At 39.3% G+C, this 20,312-nt stretch overlaps 1 protein-coding gene across 1 annotated transcript in view; it reads left to right on the plus strand.

The window, feature by feature from the left end:
* The window catches only part of LOC133849144 (uncharacterized), a 73,721-nt gene that overhangs the window by 35,253 nt on the left and 18,156 nt on the right, over positions 1 to 20,312 (plus strand). Inside the window, 4 exon segments of the mRNA XM_062285045.1 lie at positions 13,526 to 14,409; positions 15,912 to 16,068; positions 16,984 to 17,080; positions 17,156 to 17,285. Coding sequence (XP_062141029.1) covers positions 13,998 to 14,409; positions 15,912 to 16,068; positions 16,984 to 17,080; positions 17,156 to 17,285 — 796 coding nt within the window. The 5' untranslated portion in view covers positions 13,526 to 13,997.

Raw genomic sequence — 20,312 nt, forward strand, 5'->3', positions numbered from 1 at the left:
AGCAACAAAACAATGAACCGACCAGCAAAGCGGGCAAAACAAACAGCATAAGCCGAGTCACACAACTGCCCAGAACTGGATAGAGAAAGAGAGAGGGAGAGCGAGAGAGAGAGAGAGAGAGGTTGACACGTGACTGACTGACAGTTGTGTCCTCCTCTTACAAAAAGTGTTGCATACAATTTCGGGCATTGCGCTTTGTGCTGAATTCGTTGAGCTAACTGACCAAGTGACAAATTGAATGACGACTGCAATGACTGAACGGATAGACAGAGACAGAGACAGAGAGAGAGAGAGAGAGACAGACAAACAGACGGACAGGCAGCATTTAAAAAGGCATTTCGATTGCATTTCCCCATTCATCGCTCATCGCTCATCGCTCGTAATTGTAGTGTAAAAACGAACTTCGTTCTTTATTTCTCTTATTTTTTGTTGTCAGACAAAAAGGCAAATGGCAATAACTGTAATTTGCTGGCGACCTACTAAATTTTGCCACACTGTGCGTGTGTGAAAATTTGCTGACCTCTGCCCAAAAAAAATAAGGGAAAGGAAAAGCCTATAGCTAACACAAATGAGACAAGCGCACGTAATGTGCGTGCTTCAGAGACAAAGCAAGAAGAGTGCCAACGAGAGAGAGAGAGAGATAGAAAAAGAGACAGAGACAGAGACAGACACACGCAACTTGTGCAACAATTGTGTGCTTGTAGCGCCCATTGCATAATTCGTTATCTAAATTCAGGTTGTAGCTTGACGAAAATGCCTTCGAAATGTTATACTGATTAAATTTTTTGCACGCCAGACATAAGACACAGAAAGAGAGAGAGGGCGTGTGTGTGTGTGTGTGTGTGTGTGTATGGTGTGGGAGACACTGAGACGATGCTTGCATTGAAAATAAAAATCCTTCAGCTGCTTAACACGTTCCAGGGCATGAATGAACGTGCTGGTTACATGTGCGAACACTGCGATACGTATACGCGATATTCGCTCCCTTTGCTTCTTTGATTCGCAATTCGCAATCCGCAATCGAGCATTTCCCAGCCACCCCCTCCCCTCCCCCCATCAACTTCTCGCCCATCGCACGTCCTTACGTTTCGATTTCGTTGGCTGGCCGTGTAATTTCAAGTTGCTGGTTCGTCAGACACTGAGACACAATCCATGGGAGGCTTCGTTTGCCTCGTTGTTTATGCATTTCACAAGCCAGCGAGAGAAAAACGCAACAGTCGCCACTGGCAGCAAAGCGAAGCACTTCTTTTGCTCTTTCCTCTCTCCTCTCTCCTCTCTCCTCTTTGCACACGTACTTCATTCACTCTCTCGATGATGCAAAAGATTACCAACTTGCTTGGGCATGTGATACACAACAACAGCGAAAGAATGCACAAAACAGTAAAAAAAGAAGCAAAAGTTTTCTTTTTCTTTTTTTGATATATTTTTTCTATGCTTGTGGGTCATTATGCAGTCAACAGCAACAGCAACAGCAATTCCCCTCAACTCTGCCGCTGGCAATGATTCCTTTTACGCTTCCGAAAAGCCGCTGGCACCGAGAACTGACAGCACCAGAGACGCGTCAGTTATATGTTTGTGTGGCTTGGGTTTGGTTTGGTTTGGTTTGGTTTGGTTTTTGGTTTGGCTTACTTTGCATCCATCGCTGGCCCCAAAAGATTTATTTATTGCGGCTTTTAAGTTCCGCTCTGCACACACACACTCTGTAGTTGCTCTGCTTTCTTTCCACGCCGTCTTGAGTTGGGTCTTTGATTTGCCAAGTTGAGTTCTCAACTTTGCAAAAGAGCTCTGTAGTTTTGTTTTTTTTTTTTGTTTTTTTGTTGCTGTTGGGTTATCGTTTTGGCAACCACACGACGCCGTCACGAACTCGATGAGTGATTTACTTAACTGATGCACGTCCAGCGCTACGAGTAATGAGTCTGCTAAAGCGACGTTGACTCTCTCACTCACTCACTCGCTTTTGTGCTGTTTGTTCAAATGCAATGCAGCACAAAAGCCAAAGTGGCGTGTCAATTTTGAAGTTGCCTTTGGCTTGAGTTGGGTTTGCTTACGATTCGTTGGCAGATATAATGTAGATACAGCTGAGGTAGCGCCCCAATCGTTTTTGATTCAGGCGAGTAACGAGTAGCTAGCTAAGTTGCTTGCTTTTCGTGTAACGAGTTACGAACAATACTTAGAGAGTATAGAGTAACGAGTAACGAGTAGCGAGTAGTGAATATTATCTCAATCACTCACTTGCTTGCGGCGAGTAACGAGTAATGAAGTTGCTTGCCTTTCGTCTAACGAGCTGTGACCAGGACTTTGAAAGTAGCGAGTAACGAGTAGCGAATATTATCTTCATGCAAAAATGAACGATATTGGAAAACATGTTCAATTTGTGGTAAATAGAGATTGTAGTCTTAAGTGAAGCGCAAGCACATGTTAATATAGATAGCTTTTTGCAACTTACTCTAATTCTAACAATAAATCATAAAAATTATATGAATTAAATATATAAATAAATTTAGCTATATTTGTACTTTATTTTTTTTACTTTACATTATTCACTTTATGGTATTTGATTATTTTATTTTTCATATTTATTATTTTATTATATTTATATCAAAATATGATTTATATATAAAAAGAAAACGTATAAGAAAATATAACTAAATTTCTACATCTCTATTTAATTTTATTTTATTTAAGATATTACACTGCATTGTATATTTTATTTATTTTTCATATTTTTTATACCCGCTACACATAGGGTAGAAGGGTATTATAACTTTGTGCCGACAGGAAATGTATGTAACAGGAAGAAGGAGGCATCTCCGACCCTATAAAGTATATATATTCTTGATCAGCGTCAACAGCCGAGACGATCTAGCCATGTCCGTCTGTCCGTCCGTCCGTATGAACACCTAGATCTCAGAGACTATAAGAGATAGAGCTATAATTTTTTTCGACAGCATTTGTTATGTTTGCTCGCAGATCAAGTTTGTTTCAAATTTTTGCCACGCCCACTCCCGCCCCCGCAAATCAAAAAAAATCGAATAACAAGCGTAATTTTAAAGCTGCGAATTTTGGTATATACAATAATTACTATAGTAGTTATGATTCCTGAAAATTTGGTTTCGATCAGATAAAAATTGTGGAAGTTATTAAAGAAATACTTTTGTATGGGCAAAAACGCCTACTTACAAGGGGTCTGAGTTACTTTGGCCGACAATCTAGCACATTGTACAATGGTGTACTATATCGATATACCAAACATACCATTTGGTATATTCTTAGTATTTTTTTTTAGTATATTTACAGTATATTCGGTATATTTTGAGAATAATACCGCAAAATATATTGCTTTTAATCAAATTGGGTAGCGGGTATCTCACAGTCGAGTACACTCGACTGTAGCTTTCTTACTTGTTTTCATATTATTTTTTGTAATTTCGTAACTTTTTGTTTCTAATATTCTATTTTATTTATTTTTTTTTAGTAAGGGTTTACTATAATAAAATAAATTTCATTTACAATAATATATGAATAATACTCTATTATTTATTAATTTATTCAACAGTTACAACATTATTTGCAAATGATTCATTGCTGGGTTTTTTGGCAGCGATCACAGAGTATTCATGCAATTAATGGGCGATAATTGCGGCTCGTAACTAGATGGCAGCCCTTAGTTAGTTGTTATAGATGTAGTTTGGTGAAGCAAACTGTGTCCCAATGCCAAAATATGTCCGATTTGCTAATTGAAGGCACTTGGTCATTATCTGTGTGTGATACACATTCGCAATTCGCATTCGCATTCACAGCGCTGCTCGCTGCTCGCTGAACAACACTTGAGAGTTGCCAGCTTGTTAGAGACGACGACCTGAAATAGAGAAGACGATGGCGATACATAAAGAGAGGGAGAGGAGAGTAGGGGGGAGAGGCGAAGCAACTTGTCTCGCGCTGGCCTTGTGCCAATCAACGACAGCGTCGCCTCAGCGTCACCGCCACTTGTGGCAGTGACCCAACTCTGCCTCCCCTTCCCTTCGCCCTTCCCCCTTCCCCCTACCCCTCATAGAGAGCTCAGACCCAGCTAAGCCGCGCCCCTGTTGTGCTTGGCATCTTTATTGTGTTGCACACAGCCAAACAGACGGACAGACTGCATATGTGTGTGTGTGTGTGTGTGTGTGTGTGTGTATGAGAGTGTGTGTGTGCGTGTGTAAGACACAAAACTATGCAGGACGTAAATATTTAGTGAGTGCATCAAAATTCGTGGCACAGAACTTGGATTTGTATCTTGTTTTGTTGCCTTGTTGCTTTTGCTTTAGCTCTGCTATTTTAAGGCTTAGTCCGTCACTCCTCTCTCCGCCTGCGCCTCCGTCTCCCCCTCCCCTCTGCTGCTATGACTTATCATCTCATGTCTCAGAGTAGATTTCTATTTCTACATATATCTGTTTCTTTTGCTGTTTCTGTTTCTGTTGCGTTATTTCTGTTTTAGTTTTTTTTTTTTTTTTTTTTTTTGGTTTTTTCTTTTCACTTAGTTTACCTTACATTTTTCATGATTTTTTACATGTGTTTTCTTCCATTTTCATGTCGTTTTCCGTTTGGTTTTTATGTTGCGCACAACAATTTTATGTTGGTTTGTTGCCTGCCTGCCTCCTTCCTCTATCCTCTATCCTCTCCCCACTCTCTCCCCCTTTGCTCTCGTGGCGTCTTTGTACGTGCTGCTGTTCTAGAAAAATGCACACAAAATTCTTCATTTGCTTTTGCAGCGACGTCGACGTCGACGCAAGCTGAGCCCGAGCTAAGAGTTTCAATTGAATTTAGAGCTGAGGCTTTTCTCTATATATACATACGTACATATATGTATATGTATACCTACACACTTATGCACACATGTATGCGTCAGTGTGTGTTTGTGTATGGGCATTCAATCATTGCAAGACTCAAAACTGACGAAGGGGCCAAGTTGGCTGGCTGGTTGAACGATTCTCTCTCCCCTCCCCCCACTTCCCACTTCCCTCTCTCTCGTGCTTTCTGGCTCTCAGGGTTGAGTTGAATTTTCGCCCCTCGCTCCCTTTGCCCTGCTGCTGACGGATTTTCTTGCATTTCTTTTGCATTTTTTTTTTTTTTTTTTTGCTGTATAGAACGTTCTTTTTTCAATTTATTTGCTTGCCCTACAAAATCACCAGCTAAGCAACAGCAACAACAACAGCAAACAGCTGCTCTTTAGAGGGCGTAGGAAAGGAGAGGGACGGGGTGGAAGGGTGCGAGGGGCGAGGGGCAGGGTCAGAGAGGACGTGCCTGCGCTACAATTTTTGCACTGAAATTGTTTTTTCATTTTCCCTTTGGCCTCTTGGTGTCGGTCATCCCCCCTTACCCCACCCACCAACCATTTCAAATCTTTCACTCTTCCGGGCCACCACAAATCTCCCAAACTCTCCCCTTCTGGCCACCTCGTTCCCTCCCAGGTTTTCTTAAAAAACACTTTAGCCTGGGGCACTATTTGTATGCAATTTTTGCTATGCGCAGAGCAAGTGCTGACTGACTGACTGACTGCCTCCTTCGCTCTCTCTCTCTCTCTCTCTCTATCTCTCTTTCTCTTGGCATCGCTCTCTCTCCCGCGCACTAATGGGTTAACTTGAGTTTGTTACAATCTAACCCAAGGGCCGCTCAAGTGGGTAAGCCTAAGCATTTGTCTGACAACGCCCCAAGCTCAAGGCTCAAGGCCTTCAAGGATAGAAGAAGGCTACAGATGGCTAGAAGGCAACCAGGCTCAAGTTCAACTTGTTGGGCCAGCAAATTGTGAGGCTTTGTCGAGTTATTGTTGACCAATCTGTTTCATTCGCTGGCTGGCCAAGTTTGCAACTTCTCCGCACCCCACCTTACTATCTCTCTCTCTCTCTCTTTCTCTCATACTTTCTCTGCTGAGTGCAGACAATTGGGCAGACTTATGTAAGCAGAATTAGACATGCATAGCTCGTCGCTTGTAGTGATAGCTTTGCAGTTGTCGGTTTCATCTTTTAAGCTATAATTTGTAACCCTCTCACCCTCTCTCACTCTCTCTCTCTTTCTCTCTCTGTCTATCTACACACACACGAGAGGAGTGTGTAAACTTTTCTTGAAATTTCTCTTCACAAATCTTTTGCTGATTTACAGTTGCTTTCAGCTGTTTTTCTTTCCGTTCTCTCGTATCTTAATCTGTCTATTGCATACATATATTTTACTCCATTCCCTTCCTCTCTCTCTATCGCTTGCTTGTTTGCTTTTGTTTAAATCATCATCAAGCTTTTGCCCAAGTTTTGCTTTGCTTTTCCATGTAGTTGATTTTCGGACTGTTCTTAATAATTTAAATTGTTTGCTTTGGCTTTTGCATTGATCTTTTTTCTTCTTTCTTCTCGTTATGCTTTTCAAATTGTATTTCTATTTTTCTTTTTTTACTACTTTGCTGTCGAAATTCTTTGTTTTTCTTTTCGCTTTACGCAATTTTATAGTTTTCTTTAATATATTCAATAATCTTACACTTTGTTTTCAACTTTGTGATATCTTTTTCCTTGCCGTTCGTTTTTTAAAGACTTTCTCGATAATTTCTTTATTTTACTTTTTAATATTGTTATAATGTTCTTTCGTTTATTGTTTGCTTTTTGATTTAATTTAATGCATTTTTTCATTTTGAAACTTTTTTTTAATATATTAAGATTTTCTTTAATGTATTCAATAATTTAACATTTAGTTTTTATTTTTCTGATCTTTTTTCATTGCTGTTCTTTTATTTAAAGAGAACATTACATAGTTTTCTCTTAAAAGTTTGGTTGTCTGATTTTTTATCTAAATTATCTGATTTCTTATTAATAATTATTTTTTTTAAATTATTATATGTTTATTTTTAGTTGTTTTTGGCTTGTAATATAATAAAGTATATTTTACATTTAATTTATATCACAATTCATGATAATTTATATATATTTTAGTAGTTTTCAAAAAAGGTTTTTTTCTTTGAATATTTATTTTCTTCTTTCGTTGATCACTTTTTATCGTTTTTTGATTTATAAACATTTTTTATACGTTTCGTTGTTTGTTAAATATAATTTTTTGTTTCTTTTATTTTGCTTTCCTTTTTTGTATTTTCTAAGACATTCTTTTGTGTTTCATTACTATCTTTCTATCTCTCTCTGGTCGTCTGCACTCTGATCTCTGCTTACCTTTGCTTGAAGCTAACACTTTTTCCAGCTTAACCCGCTTCCTCTTTGACTTTCTTCCCTTCCCTCCATCCCCGCTTACATTGAATGCAAATTGCAATTGCTTCACTTGCAGCTGGTGTTATTATTGTTGCGTTGCATTTGTAGCTCATCTGCTTAATCCGCAGCTGCATCTATTGCAGCCACTGTCGAAGAACGCCCCGCTCTCTCCCCACATCCCACTCCCCTCCTCCGCTTTTGTCCCACTTTGTGGCCCATTTGGACATTTTGGCTCTAGGGTTTGTGGGCCTTGTGTTCGCTTAGTTTGGTTTTCATTTCGTTTGCTCTGGTCTGGTTTGGTTTGGTTTGGTTTTGTTTTCGTCTCGGGTCTGCTCTGGTTTTTGGTGGCTTGGCTTGGCTTGGGTTGGCTGAGCTGAGCTGCAGCTTCGAATTGGAATAGGGATTGGGCTTGGTCTGGGGCTCGGGCTTGGGCTTGGGCTTGGCTTCGGGGCTTGTTGTGCCTTTAGCCATGCTCTAGTTTTTTGTGCCATTTTGCAATTGCTTTTTGTGTGGTTGCCATTGCCGATGCCTTTTACCAAAATTCCAGGCGTGATTTGCAGTTTAATTGTGCAGCAAATCTGCACCAAAAAACTGCAATACAGCAACTCGAAGCTGAAATGGATATTTGGTTATTTTGTCTGCTTTTGTTCTATCATCAACTTGCAATACGCAAGGTAACAACAGTGGTAGTCGATGGGGCGTATGCGTGATATTATTGCTTGACCCGTTCATCAATAAGTTAAGAGCGCAAACAAAGCAGCACAAACAGGACAATGCAATGCACTTAACCAAATGGCCACACTAGCTGCAAAATGCACTCAGAGACAGACCTAGAAAGAGAGGGAGAGATAGAGAAAGGAGAGAGAGAGAGAGTGAGAGAGTGTGTGAGCTGATGATGATGTTATGTAGTTCTTGTGGATTGAAACTGATGTTGTTTGCCACAGACAACGACGCTCCATTTGCGATGGAGGGAAAATCAGTTGCAAGATTCTATCAAAATTCCACAAATAGTTACACGTGTGCTTTCGCAGCTTCCTCCTTATCCCCTCTCCTTGTTCCCTTCTAATGTCGTGGCATCTTCTGTGACAGCAACTTACTTCGCTCTCAATCAAGCATATTGCAATGCCTTTAGAATTTTGAAAAGGCAGCAACGGGAGCAGCATCAACGTCTTGACAAACGGCACAGAGGAACTCACAGATAGATAAGAAGGCAGGGAAGGGAAGGAAAGGGAAGTTGCCTGCTTGACAAGCAGTTGCAAGGAGCTTATGACTTTGCCGAGTTGCCATTGCCGTTGGCTGCTGCTGCGAAAGGAGAAAGGAGAAAGCGAAAGCGAAGGCGAGACCGTGGCTGGTCTTGCATTTGATTAAGTGCTGGACTCTGTCGTGTGTTCTGTGTCTGTCTGTTTGGTGTGAATAGAAAAGGGAACAGAATAGAACATGTGAACTTTCTCATCTGAGCTAATGATCCGTGTAATCGTGTTGTGTGTGTGTGGGTTTCTCTCTCTCTCTCTCTCTCAACATGATGATGGCAGGCAAAAGCTGCACATAATTGGCATAAGTTTGCACTTAAGTCAAAGGCACACACACACACACATACACATTTATTGAAAGAGTGTGGAGCGAGGTTTGCTTTCTGCTGTGTGCTTACGGTAGATTTAACACACGGCGAGCGTTCAATAAATGTCAGCAATTAAAAAGGTGCGATGAATGTGTATCGAGTGTCAGGCGAGGTAAAAAGCAGACCATGAACGGGGGAACGCGCTAAAGGTGTACGGAAGTGTGTGTGTGTGTGTGTGTGTGAGTGTGTGTGTGTGTGGGCAATGGGCGTGATTAAGCAGCAGCGCACTGACTGATGAGGGCAGCTGCCGATTTAAATGGCAGTTGCGTCGCTCGCTCGCTCGCTCCCTTTGCTCCTTCATTCTGCTTCTGCTTCTGCTTCTGCTTCCCCCCTCAAGCCAATTGCAAATACAAGTTGGAAGTTCCCCACAGACTTCGACTTTCGTGGAATGAATGCGAAATTGAAATGAAAATACTTATATCGATAAGTATACAACTCTCCTCTCTTCCTCGCTCGCTATACATACACATATATATGGAGTATACTAAGTATATATAAAAGGTGCTCATTTATAAAATCGATGGCACACACACACACACATGCAGGACATGCTGTGGAGTCACATAATATATATATTTCAAGGATTAAATTAAGGCGAGCGAGATGCAGGCAGAGACTCTGTCTGTGCACGGAGATAGCTCAAGTGAATATCAACAAAATTATGCGCCAATATATCGTGTGTGCATGTGTGTGTGTGTGTTTCTTGTATCTTTTTAAGTTTCTGGGTGAAAGCATCTGATTGACATGTGTTCCCAATATGGTAACTCGCACCTCGCTCTCTCGATTCCTTTCTTCTCAAGTTGTGCGTCTACTTAGCGCTTAATTACGAGATTACTTCAAACTACTTTCGTTAATTGAAGCTTGAATCTTTTAATGTAGCTGCACATTCAAATTAGTTTTATGCGATATTATTTTAATTCGTGAAAATTAAAGTTTCACTTTAGAGCCACGATCTTTTTTAGGCTTTGATGCTTTTTGTCATTTAGAAGTTTATTATGCCACACTTTTGTTCAAAATTCTCTAAAAATATCACTCAACTAGAACGATAAAAAAATTGATATTGCTAAAAAAAGGAAATATAAAATATGAAAAAACACTTGTTATTGGTGACTTTTGAATTCGTTCGCTTGTTAATAACCAATATTCCAGTAAGTTAAATGAATGAATTATGTATCTAAAGAGGACAAAAGTTCAACAGAAGCAAGCAAGGTGGCCTTTTGAAAGAATCGATTACCAGCAGCTTATTTTGTCAACTTGTTGCAATTTCACTTAACTGTTGAGCAACAGTTGATCAAAGCGGCAGCTAACCAAGCTGGTAGATCTTTGTGAAGCTCTTGTGCCCGACCACGCCCAGTTAGCTCATCCACTTACTCTAATACTTGGTCCGCCACCTTGCCTCACACACACACATGCATTTGACACACACACATTAAAATTTTTGGCAAGTCATTTTTACACACGATCGCTTACCAAGTGATTACCTGTAATGCCTTGAAGCGTTGTCCAACTTTTGAGTAACAGTTGATTAAGAGCACACAAATTTTAGTGAACCAATCTTTGAAAAGCTCTTTTGCCTAACCACGCCCTCTTATCAGGCTCGCCTTCTCTTATATCTCGGTCCGCCGCCTAATTAAACTCAAAGACAGAATATGAAACATATACAGTCAAATTTTTGGCAAAGACTTTTTTGCACTTTGGCAGAATTGATTGGCAGTAGCTAAATTGGTTAACATGTTGCAATTCTGTAAAACAGTTGAGCAACAGTTGATCAGAAGCACACACACTCATGTTAATCTAAGCTAAGCAATCTTATTGAAACTCTGCCGGACCACGCAAAATTTTGAGGTTCGTCTTCGCTAATTTCTCAGTCCGCAACCTATTAAAACACAGACACAGAATATGACACACATACAGACAAATATTTGGCAGTGGCACATCAAGCGAATATCAGCAACTTATTTTGTCTTTCTGTATGCGCAGTATATGGAATTCTGTGTCATTCCGAATAAATCAGTCCACTAAAATATTTACTACAGTAGATCACAATCTAAAAGTGCTTATATGCAGAGTATTCTCTAAAAAGTTCAACCAACCAACAATAGCAACAAACAACGCAGTTCAAACTTGTTACCTATTTTCATTATATTATTAAATGGTTCACACTTGAATTTCGTCTATTAATAGCATTAAATTCTTGATAAATTTTCCACCCAAAAAAAAAAAATAACGATTATTGAATTGTTATTTAACAAAGCGTGCTTAATGTGCCTGTCAGATTTATGCACAAATAATTTCACTTTTGACCGACAGATAATATAAATAAAATCGTCTGCTAAGCACAATTGCAATCGCAATATTCTTGGAATCGAGCTCAAGTTGTAAAGCGACGATAATTATAGAAAAGCAGCGAGGATATGGGAAAGTGGATGGATATTGTATTTTTATAAAATATGACAGCATTTGAGTAGTCTGTTGATGACCTAGAAATTTATGCATAATATATATATCTGTATGTGATAAATAGGCGTATAATTGTTATGCATGATATGCGCTCGTTCGTTGTATGAATAAAATGTATTCAATTGTGCGAGTAAGCGCTATTAATTCATTTGATTCATTTAATTCGTCTCGTTATTTCCATAATTCATTTGGCGTCACAGCGACAAAAATACCAACACCATGATTTTCTTTCCTCTCCCTTCCTCTCACTCTCTCTGGGCTCTTAATAATCTGAGCGAATCTTTTATATGTCTCTAAACAGTGTGAAGCATGTGTGTGCGTTTGTGTGTGTGTGTGTGTGTGCACAACCCGTTAAGTGTGAGTGCGAGAGTGTTGATGTGTGCGGAGAACGTGACGTGACTCTGTGGCGGACTCTTGTAATTAGCATTGAGGCTGAGACAGCAGAAATGCAAGTAATAAGCTAAAGCATACAGGCAACAGCAGCAGCAACAAAATGTTAACTGGGTCCTAATTGAAGTGCCATTGAATGAACATGGCCACGACACGTGCTCAACGAAGTCGGCAGCTTTTTGTGCTTGGCCGACAATCTTTAATTTAAATGCCGGCCATCTTCACGTTTATCAGATTACGCGACAGCAACACCCACGAGATACACACACACACACACACACTCACACACATACAGACTGCTCTTCCATTCGCATACTTTGGCTAGCAGCACACATATGCAACAGCTGCTTAAAGTGGAAGAAAGCGAGTGGACAGCACTGAAGCAGCGAGTTGGCAGCATGATACAGACGCTGCCAACTCGGTTTTTACTGTAAATACAATTAAGTTGCTCACGAATGAGTTAACTTCCTGTGAAATGTTAAATTAATTAATTTATTTTTTTCAATTTATTTGATTTTTCCACTGCTCAGCGAATTGCGTAGAGCTTTATAATGAAATCAACAGGTTTGCAGCACTAGTTCCTGCTGCGACTGAACTAGCGTTATGCATCTACGATATGTTATTTAAATTGCGATGGTGCTACAAAAAATGCGAATTGAAATTTGCAAGTGCAATTTTCTTTAGAACGAGGCAATTTTATAGTTAAAGTGCATTTAATAGACAATTAAATTGAAATTGATGAATTTATTAAAAATATATATAACATATGTACATACATATTGTTACTTGTTTTAAAATTTACAAATATTGATCCGTTATTTTGCGAATTCCATTTTAATAATTTAATTTAATTTAATTTAATTTCCGCTACGTTCTCATTTAATTTGTAATCAATAATAACAATAATAGTTTTAGAATTTATTGTGCTATATTTGAACTATTGACAATTTAGACCAATTGTTGCAGTTTAACAAATTATATATTATTTTTGATTTCCCTTGTTATTGGTATTATCAATGAAATCCAAATTTTATACATTTTTCTTAAGCTACCACGTTACTGGTAATTTTATTGCATAACATTGCTAATTATATTTCAAATTGAGAATATTTTTAATTCGCTCTGAATTTGCTTTTGATATGTTATTTTTTATTTGTTTTCATATTCAAATCGTTTTTTTTTCAAGTTGACTTAAATTGTGGATTGTTTTATTTTAATAGTTGTTTGCTTAAATTACTTAATCCTTTAGTCTGAGAATTTTACATCTGTTGAGAATCGATCATTAGTTTCAGACTTCGAATTCTTTTCTTATGTATTTATTTCGAATTTATTGTAGCTCAAAATTAATTCTAGAGTACAATGCGCAGCCAGAGCAACTGAGGCCTTCAGACTGTTTTTTGATCAAGGTGTTCGAGGGGAAAGGATTCACTACTTTAACCGAAAACTTTAAATACAAGATATTCTGAGGTATTTAAAGTTTTAGGTTAAAGTTGTGAATCCTTTCACATCGAACACTTTGATCAAAAACAGATCAGCACTTGGCAATTGGTTAACACGTTTTGGCAGTGTATTCAATTTGTCGTTTTAATGCGTGAAACGCGAGTATTTTGCAGCTGAAATAACTTCCTCCCTCCCCCTTGGCGCTTCCCCCCACCATATTGTTGCTAACTCAATTACGCAGCATTTGCCATGCAATTTGTCTACACCAGCTGTGTGAGTGTGTGTGACAGACCTGTGTGTGCATGTGTTGGGTCGCAATTTTCATTTTCATTTTGGGCACCGAGTGTGTTTGGGTGTTTCGCTTCTCGTTTTTTTTTTCACGAAAAATATTTTGCATTTGCAGCATCCGGTGACAATTTTCGCCGCACAGCAGCGTCCAAAACATTTCCCGAGCACAACGAGCGCAACAAACAGAGAGTAAGAGAGAGAGAGAGAGAGAGCAGCAAACATTTTCATTGCTGTCGACAGCACATTTTATGACGGTCACATAATAACGTGGAGCGACAAAACGGTAAACGGCGAGCGGACGTCATCTAAAGAGTAGAAGGAGAAGGAGGAGGAGGAGCGGAGCAAAGCTCTGACGCAACGAAGGATGCAAATTACGTGCCACATGACGCGCCAAAGCTTTTGATTTGATTGCGTTTCGGCAATCGCTCATTTGCCCATTCGCTCAGTCAGTCAACCACACATTGCCTGATTGATTGACTCCGACAGTCGCAACGAATAGTTGACAACCAAACACACACAGACACAGACACAGAGACAAACACACAGAGGAGTCCTTTTTGTCGTCGGCGCAGCAGCTGCAACGCAGCATGCACAAGAAGCAGCCATTGCCGCTGGCTGCATTTCTCAACAACAACAGCGACAACAACAGCGGCAGCGACAACAACAGCAGCAGCAGCATCATCAGCAACAGTCACAGCAACAGCCACAGCAACAGCAACCATCACAGAGGAACAGTCAGTAGCATTGTTGGCAGCAGTCGCATGGGTCGACAACAACCGGCAAGCATGTGCTTCACCAGCAGCGCCGCGAATGGCGCCCAAGGTGCCACAAATTCGTCAGCGGGCAGCGCCCAAGGTGCAGCGGGCGGCTCCGGCGTTGGCGCCACAGCATCATCCACATCCAAGGCGGACAAACAAAGAGATAACGGCGGCGGTGGTCTCGCTGGCGGACTCTGCGGTTGCCAAAAGGCGCCCAAATCCCATTGCATATCAGCGACAGGTGAGTGCTTTCTGCTACTCCTCATCCTTCTATTTTCTCCTTTTACTGCCACAGTTTCAAGTGGCACAAGTTGCACACACACACACACACACATTGCGGACAAACCCACATTTACATTTTAGTCGAAACGAGGGCAACTCTGCACTGAGGCACTGCAGGTGGCATTCCAACTGCGATGCGAATCGGTTAAGCTTGAAAGCTTCCCACTTTGTTTCCGATACAATATATAGTGCATTCCATTTCTATTAAAGCTAAACTTGTTTAGCATTCAATTTACAACAATTACTAAACTCTTCAATTAGTTTTGTAGCTGCATTTTTGATATTCGTTGGCAGATTGTCAAGTATGGCGTAAAAGCTGTCATTTTATTGATTATAGCAGGTAAAAAAAACTATAATTTCTTGTCCGACTTTATGTTCAACTTGTTTTCCGAATACTTTTAAGCTCATTGTCAACGCTTAAACTACCCGATAAATTTTGAAATATCCATCTTTTGTGACAACACTGCAAACTGCAATCAAACTAATCGGTTAGGTTTAAAAGGGTAATGTACCGACAAAATATTAAAATATAACGTCGCCTTTATTTGGTATATTAATATACTATCACATTCTAAATATGCCGTAGAGTATATTATATTATCAGATTATCTTAAATATATTAAAGGCTTTATTTGGTATATTGATACCACATTAATAATATAGCATAGAGTACCAAATATTAATACATTTAATATACCGACGCCTTTATTTGGTAGATTAATATACTATCAGATTCTAAATATGCCATAGAGTATAATATATTATCAGATTATCTTAAATATATTAAAGGCTTTATTTGGTATATTGATATACTGCTGCATTAAAAATATAGCATAGAGTACCAAATATTTCTACATTTAATATACCGACAGCTGTATTTGGTATATTAATTACCACAGAGTACCAAAAATAACCAGATTTCATTTATCGAAGGTTTTATGTGGTATATTAATATACTATCACGTTCAAAATATATTATTGTCCTAGAACCTAAATATTTTTGTTGAAAATGATTTACGAATATTTACAATTAGTCAAATTAGTTCCTGTTTCAATTTTGAGTAATTAATTATGAATTACTATACGCAGAGCATAAATTTCCATAAGTACTTGGCTTATTTCGTCTAATATTTTATATATTTATAGAGCTTAAAATATTTCATAAAAACGTGGACTATGTAGTTTAAAAGCCGAACATGCTCGTTGAAAGTTCGAGAGTTGTGCTCTGAAGTGAACACACTTAGTTGAATTAGATTTAAGCCATGAACAGAACAGATTTTTTCGTAATTTACAAATCACTTTTAAGCCACCAGCTTTGCGCAGTTTAAATTTTCAATGAAAAATGCGCAAATATTTAAACAATTTATTATGCTGAACTGTATTTTATACTTACTTCCTCTCTCTCTCTCTCTCTCCGTGCTTCTTGTGTATTTCTTTGCTGTTGCCCTCGGGCAATTTTAGGCGTTCTGCTGTTGGTGCTGCTCTACACGGCCATGGGGTCCATCATCTTTGTAACGCTCGAAGGCGAGCTGGAGGACGCGAATGCGTTGGAAACAGCTGTTGCCGCCTCCAAGCCATATCCACGCACCGAACTGGCCAACGCCGAGATTCGCTCAAGGTAAGTGGAAAGGAAGTAGAGCGAGTTGCTGAATTGTTTTCGCACTCCAATTAAATAACTTTAATAACGCTCCTACTGCAAAATGTGAGTAAAGATTATCTCTAGTTGTTCTTTTTTTATTGCAGTAGGTGGGTTGTTGTTATAAAAAACTTAAAACAAAAAAAAAGAAGAGAAATTGAAGATCTATAAGAAAAAGCGCACTTTAAGTAGTAACTTTTTAAGGAGATTTTGACTAACTAACAAGATAAAACATTTTATTGATTGCTAATTGTATTTTATTTTCTATTTGATAAGTTTTGAAATTTTAAAATAATGAAATGAAATGAAGTTTCTGTTGAACATTGAGATGGCTTTTTATATTCATTAAATAAGACTCTTTTTGCTTTTAAAATATGGGCATACATATACCTAAGATTTATTGAAGTAAAAAACAAAGTCTACTTTTGATGAATGATATACGCAAATTGAACTAATGATGTTGATATATCATAAATAGTAAAGAGAAAGATATTTTATTTTCGAAATTAAATTATTTTTATTTTTCACTAGTCTTTATTTCCAAGAGTGATTTTTTTTTATTATAAAAAGGATTTATTTTTACAAAAAATATTTGTCGCAGTTTTTCCTTTCCACAATTAAATATAAGATATATAAGCGAAATTCAGTTTAAAATACCGAGAGTTCGGTTGTTTTACTGCTTTTTGTATATCCAATAGCAAAATTAAATGAAATGATAGAAAAAACTTAAATTGCTACTTAATTTTATTTTTTTTTTTCACTTGGAATTTTTATTCAAAAGTTCATTAATGAAGCTAAAACTACTTTGATATATAGGCTTACTTAAATCAAAACTAAATAAATAAAAAAATAATAAAATATTCATTTAAATTCCTTTTGTTTTCTTTGCTTACATAGAACTGTCGATCGCCTGTGGTCGATAACCGAGGATCTGAACATATTGTACAAGGAGAACTGGACACGTCTTGCCGCCCAGGAAGTGCAATTGTTTCAGGTGAGTGTCTCGCTCTGATATCTGAGGCGACATCTAACTACATAAGTTTGTGTGTGTGTGTGTTTGATCCTGCAGGATACGTTGCTGCGTGCGGTTCGCCAGTCGAAGGTTTATCAGCCTGGAGGCGTGCAAATGAATGCACCGACACACAAATGGACCTACGCTTCGGCTTTCCTCTACTCGCTGACATTAATTACAACGATAGGTGAGTTGCACACACATACTACTACATATATGTATGTAAGTCTTGTTCTTTCTTTTCCTTTTCCATATCTGCTTGTTGTTCTTTACTTCGTCGTGTCCCACAGTTAGGCTCTGTCTCTTTTTCTCTTTCACCTAAAGAGGTTGTGGCAATTTATTAGCACTTTGCATCTGCCAACAGCAGCAGCAGCAGCAGCAGCAGCCGTAGTAGAGTTGCCACCCACTCTCGCACATTCGTCTACATTCGTTTTGGAGACGTTGAGTGAGCGCCTCAGTGCACAGCTGACTGGATGACTGGATGACCAGTTGACCGCTGCCGTTGGTGACCGGTTTTGCTGGTTTTAATTAACAAACTGTCAGCTGGCGGCAAAATCGGCCGAGTCGACGAAGCCTTCGTCTTCTTTGCCTCCTTCTCCTTCTCCTTCGCATTTTGTTGTTAATTTGTTTTTATTGTTTTTGTTGTTGTTGCTGTTGTTGTTGTTTGTTTTTTCGTCGATATCCGGCCCACTTGACAACATTTTTCAATTTACGAGCGCGTTGATTTTGCAATTTAAAATTGGCAAAGACTGCGGGGCAACCGATAGCAAACTGAGGACAACACTCGACTATCTATGTGTGTGTGTGTGTGTGCGGGGGGGTGGAGTGGGCGTTGCACAAGAGAGAAAGCAGCAGCAGCTTCCACGCAACGTTTTCAATAAATTATAAGCAGCTCGAGGGCTTAGCAATTTGGTTGACAACTGCCGAGAAAGAGCGAGAGAGAACACAGGATAGAGTGGCTTCGGCAAGGCTTCCAGAAGGGTGGAGAGGGGGTGACATGTCCAGGGCAATTGCCTGAAGGATGTGACAGCAACAACAAAAACCAGAGACACGCAATTAAGATGTATGTAAAATGTCATTAATTTGCCAACTTCTTCCGCCACTTGGCATCCTCTCAATTTACACAGCAGCTATCTTTCTCGCTCCTCCTCTCTCTCTCTCGCTTTGCTGGCTAATTGTATTTAGGGGGAAAAGCCAAAAGTTGGCTACTGGATAGATTACTTATAGCAGCCACTGTCGCTTGCAAATATTTTCACTTCGATTTCAAAGCATATAATTTTTTTTTTTTGATTTATTTTTTATGTATTTATTTATTTGTTTTTGGCTATATAATCGTTTTGTGGTGATTGATTGACACACACTGACTGACTGACTGGCTGCATTGATTGATGGATGAACTGACAAATAAACAGACAGCGGGAAAGACTAATTAATGCTAGAAGTTCGTTTACGTTCAGTTAACGCAAAACTAGTTAATTAAGTAAATCAATTAATGCCGCGAAACTTTTCAAAACTGAATTAAAAATGGCATCAAAAAGGACACACACACACACACACACGATATTAAGGCTGTCAAGTGGCATTTGTATTGTGCACACACACACCCACACATCACACACACACACTCGCTGGTTGTCGCGGTCGTTAGAATTGTGGTTACATTAACTGAACCAAATCAAACGCAAACCCAAACATCAAAAGCAGTCTCGACTGACCCGGACTAAGGAATTTGGCTCTGGCCTTTTTTTTTGCGTTGGTTGTTGGTCAGAGTGTGTGTGTGTGTGTGTGTGTATGTGTGTGTATGTGTATGTGTGTGGGTGTGCACACAATACAAATGCGCTGTGAAATCAATCGAATTGTAGCAATCAGCGGCATCAACTTTGACGTCAACAACGTCAACCGTCGTCGACTCGACATTTGTCGCAGTGTCAACGCTCTGTATAGAAACTGAGAGAGTGAGAGAGAGGGAGAGACAGAGAAGAAGTGAGTGGGAGGAGAGCGGTTGAGGGCAGTACCGCAATGCATTATGGGGAAATTGGGTTTGAAATCAAAACTCAATTTCAGGCATGCTCCAAAGTCAAGTCAGCGACAGAAGAAGAGCAAACGAGAACGGAGAGAGAGAATAACTGAGTGCTATCAAAAATCTGTCTAAATAACTCAACCAGCCGCCGTCTAAAGCCATGCTCGCAATTGTTTGTATTGAGGGCGTCATCGAAATTATTTTGACATCAGACAGAGAGAGAGAGAGAGAGAGAGAGTGAGAGCGAGAGAGCAAGGGACTGTAAACGTTTCTGCGGTTGGCAAAACCCAAGCAACAAAAGCCTTTGCCAATTGGCAACTGTGGCAACTCTGGCAGCGGCAGGTCAGGTCATTTGGAGGGGATCTTGGGCAAGGGGGTTGGGGAGAAGAAACACTGCAACCAAACCCTGAACCTAAATCTAAATCTAAAAAAAACATACATACAATCAGTGAAGCGCCCAAGCTTAGCCTCTACATATCTCCCTCTCTTTCGCTGCCGATTTGAGCCTGATTTGTATCTGCAATTCCATCTCTTTCTATGTCTGGGCTGTGCCTGCACATCAATCAATTATGAAACAATTTATCCAAAATGCGTTTTGGGTACATTTTGTCGTCTGGTGGGGATTTTGATTGTTTTTATGCAATCCCCTTGCGTCTCTTATCCCCCTTCCGCTCTCGCAAGCGTCAGCTGTCGCAACTGTAAAACCGAGTTAATGTGTTTTCTATAAATATAATAAATAGCCAGCGTCTGGGGAAATGCTGTAGGCCTTTTGCCCCACACACAATACACACACATACAAACACAAACAAAAACAGAAACAGAAAACACACACATATGAGAGCATAAACTAAATCGAGCTTCAGTTATTACACAGGTCTACAATGGATTTGGTTTTGTCGGAGCCAACAAATTCGTTTAGTTTGCTCAGGCATTCAGCACACACACACATCCCCACACACACAAAAGCTGCTTTTCCTGTTCGGTTCGTTTCTGTTTATCTTCCGATTTCCCTTCACTTACATATTTTCTCTTCTTTCTTAACCATAATTCTCAGTTAATATTGAGGCTCCGTCAGCTAAGGTCAGTTTTGCTGTCATTTTTTTTGTTCATTCTTGTTTTCTTGTTGTTTGGGCAGAGTGCAGACAGAGCATTTTATATTATTTCCAATGTCATGTCTCGTTAGCTCAAAATTGA

This window comes from Drosophila sulfurigaster, chromosome X, assembly GCF_023558435.1.
Source record: "Drosophila sulfurigaster albostrigata strain 15112-1811.04 chromosome X, ASM2355843v2, whole genome shotgun sequence".
Lineage (NCBI taxonomy): Eukaryota > Metazoa > Arthropoda > Insecta > Diptera > Drosophilidae > Drosophila > Drosophila sulfurigaster.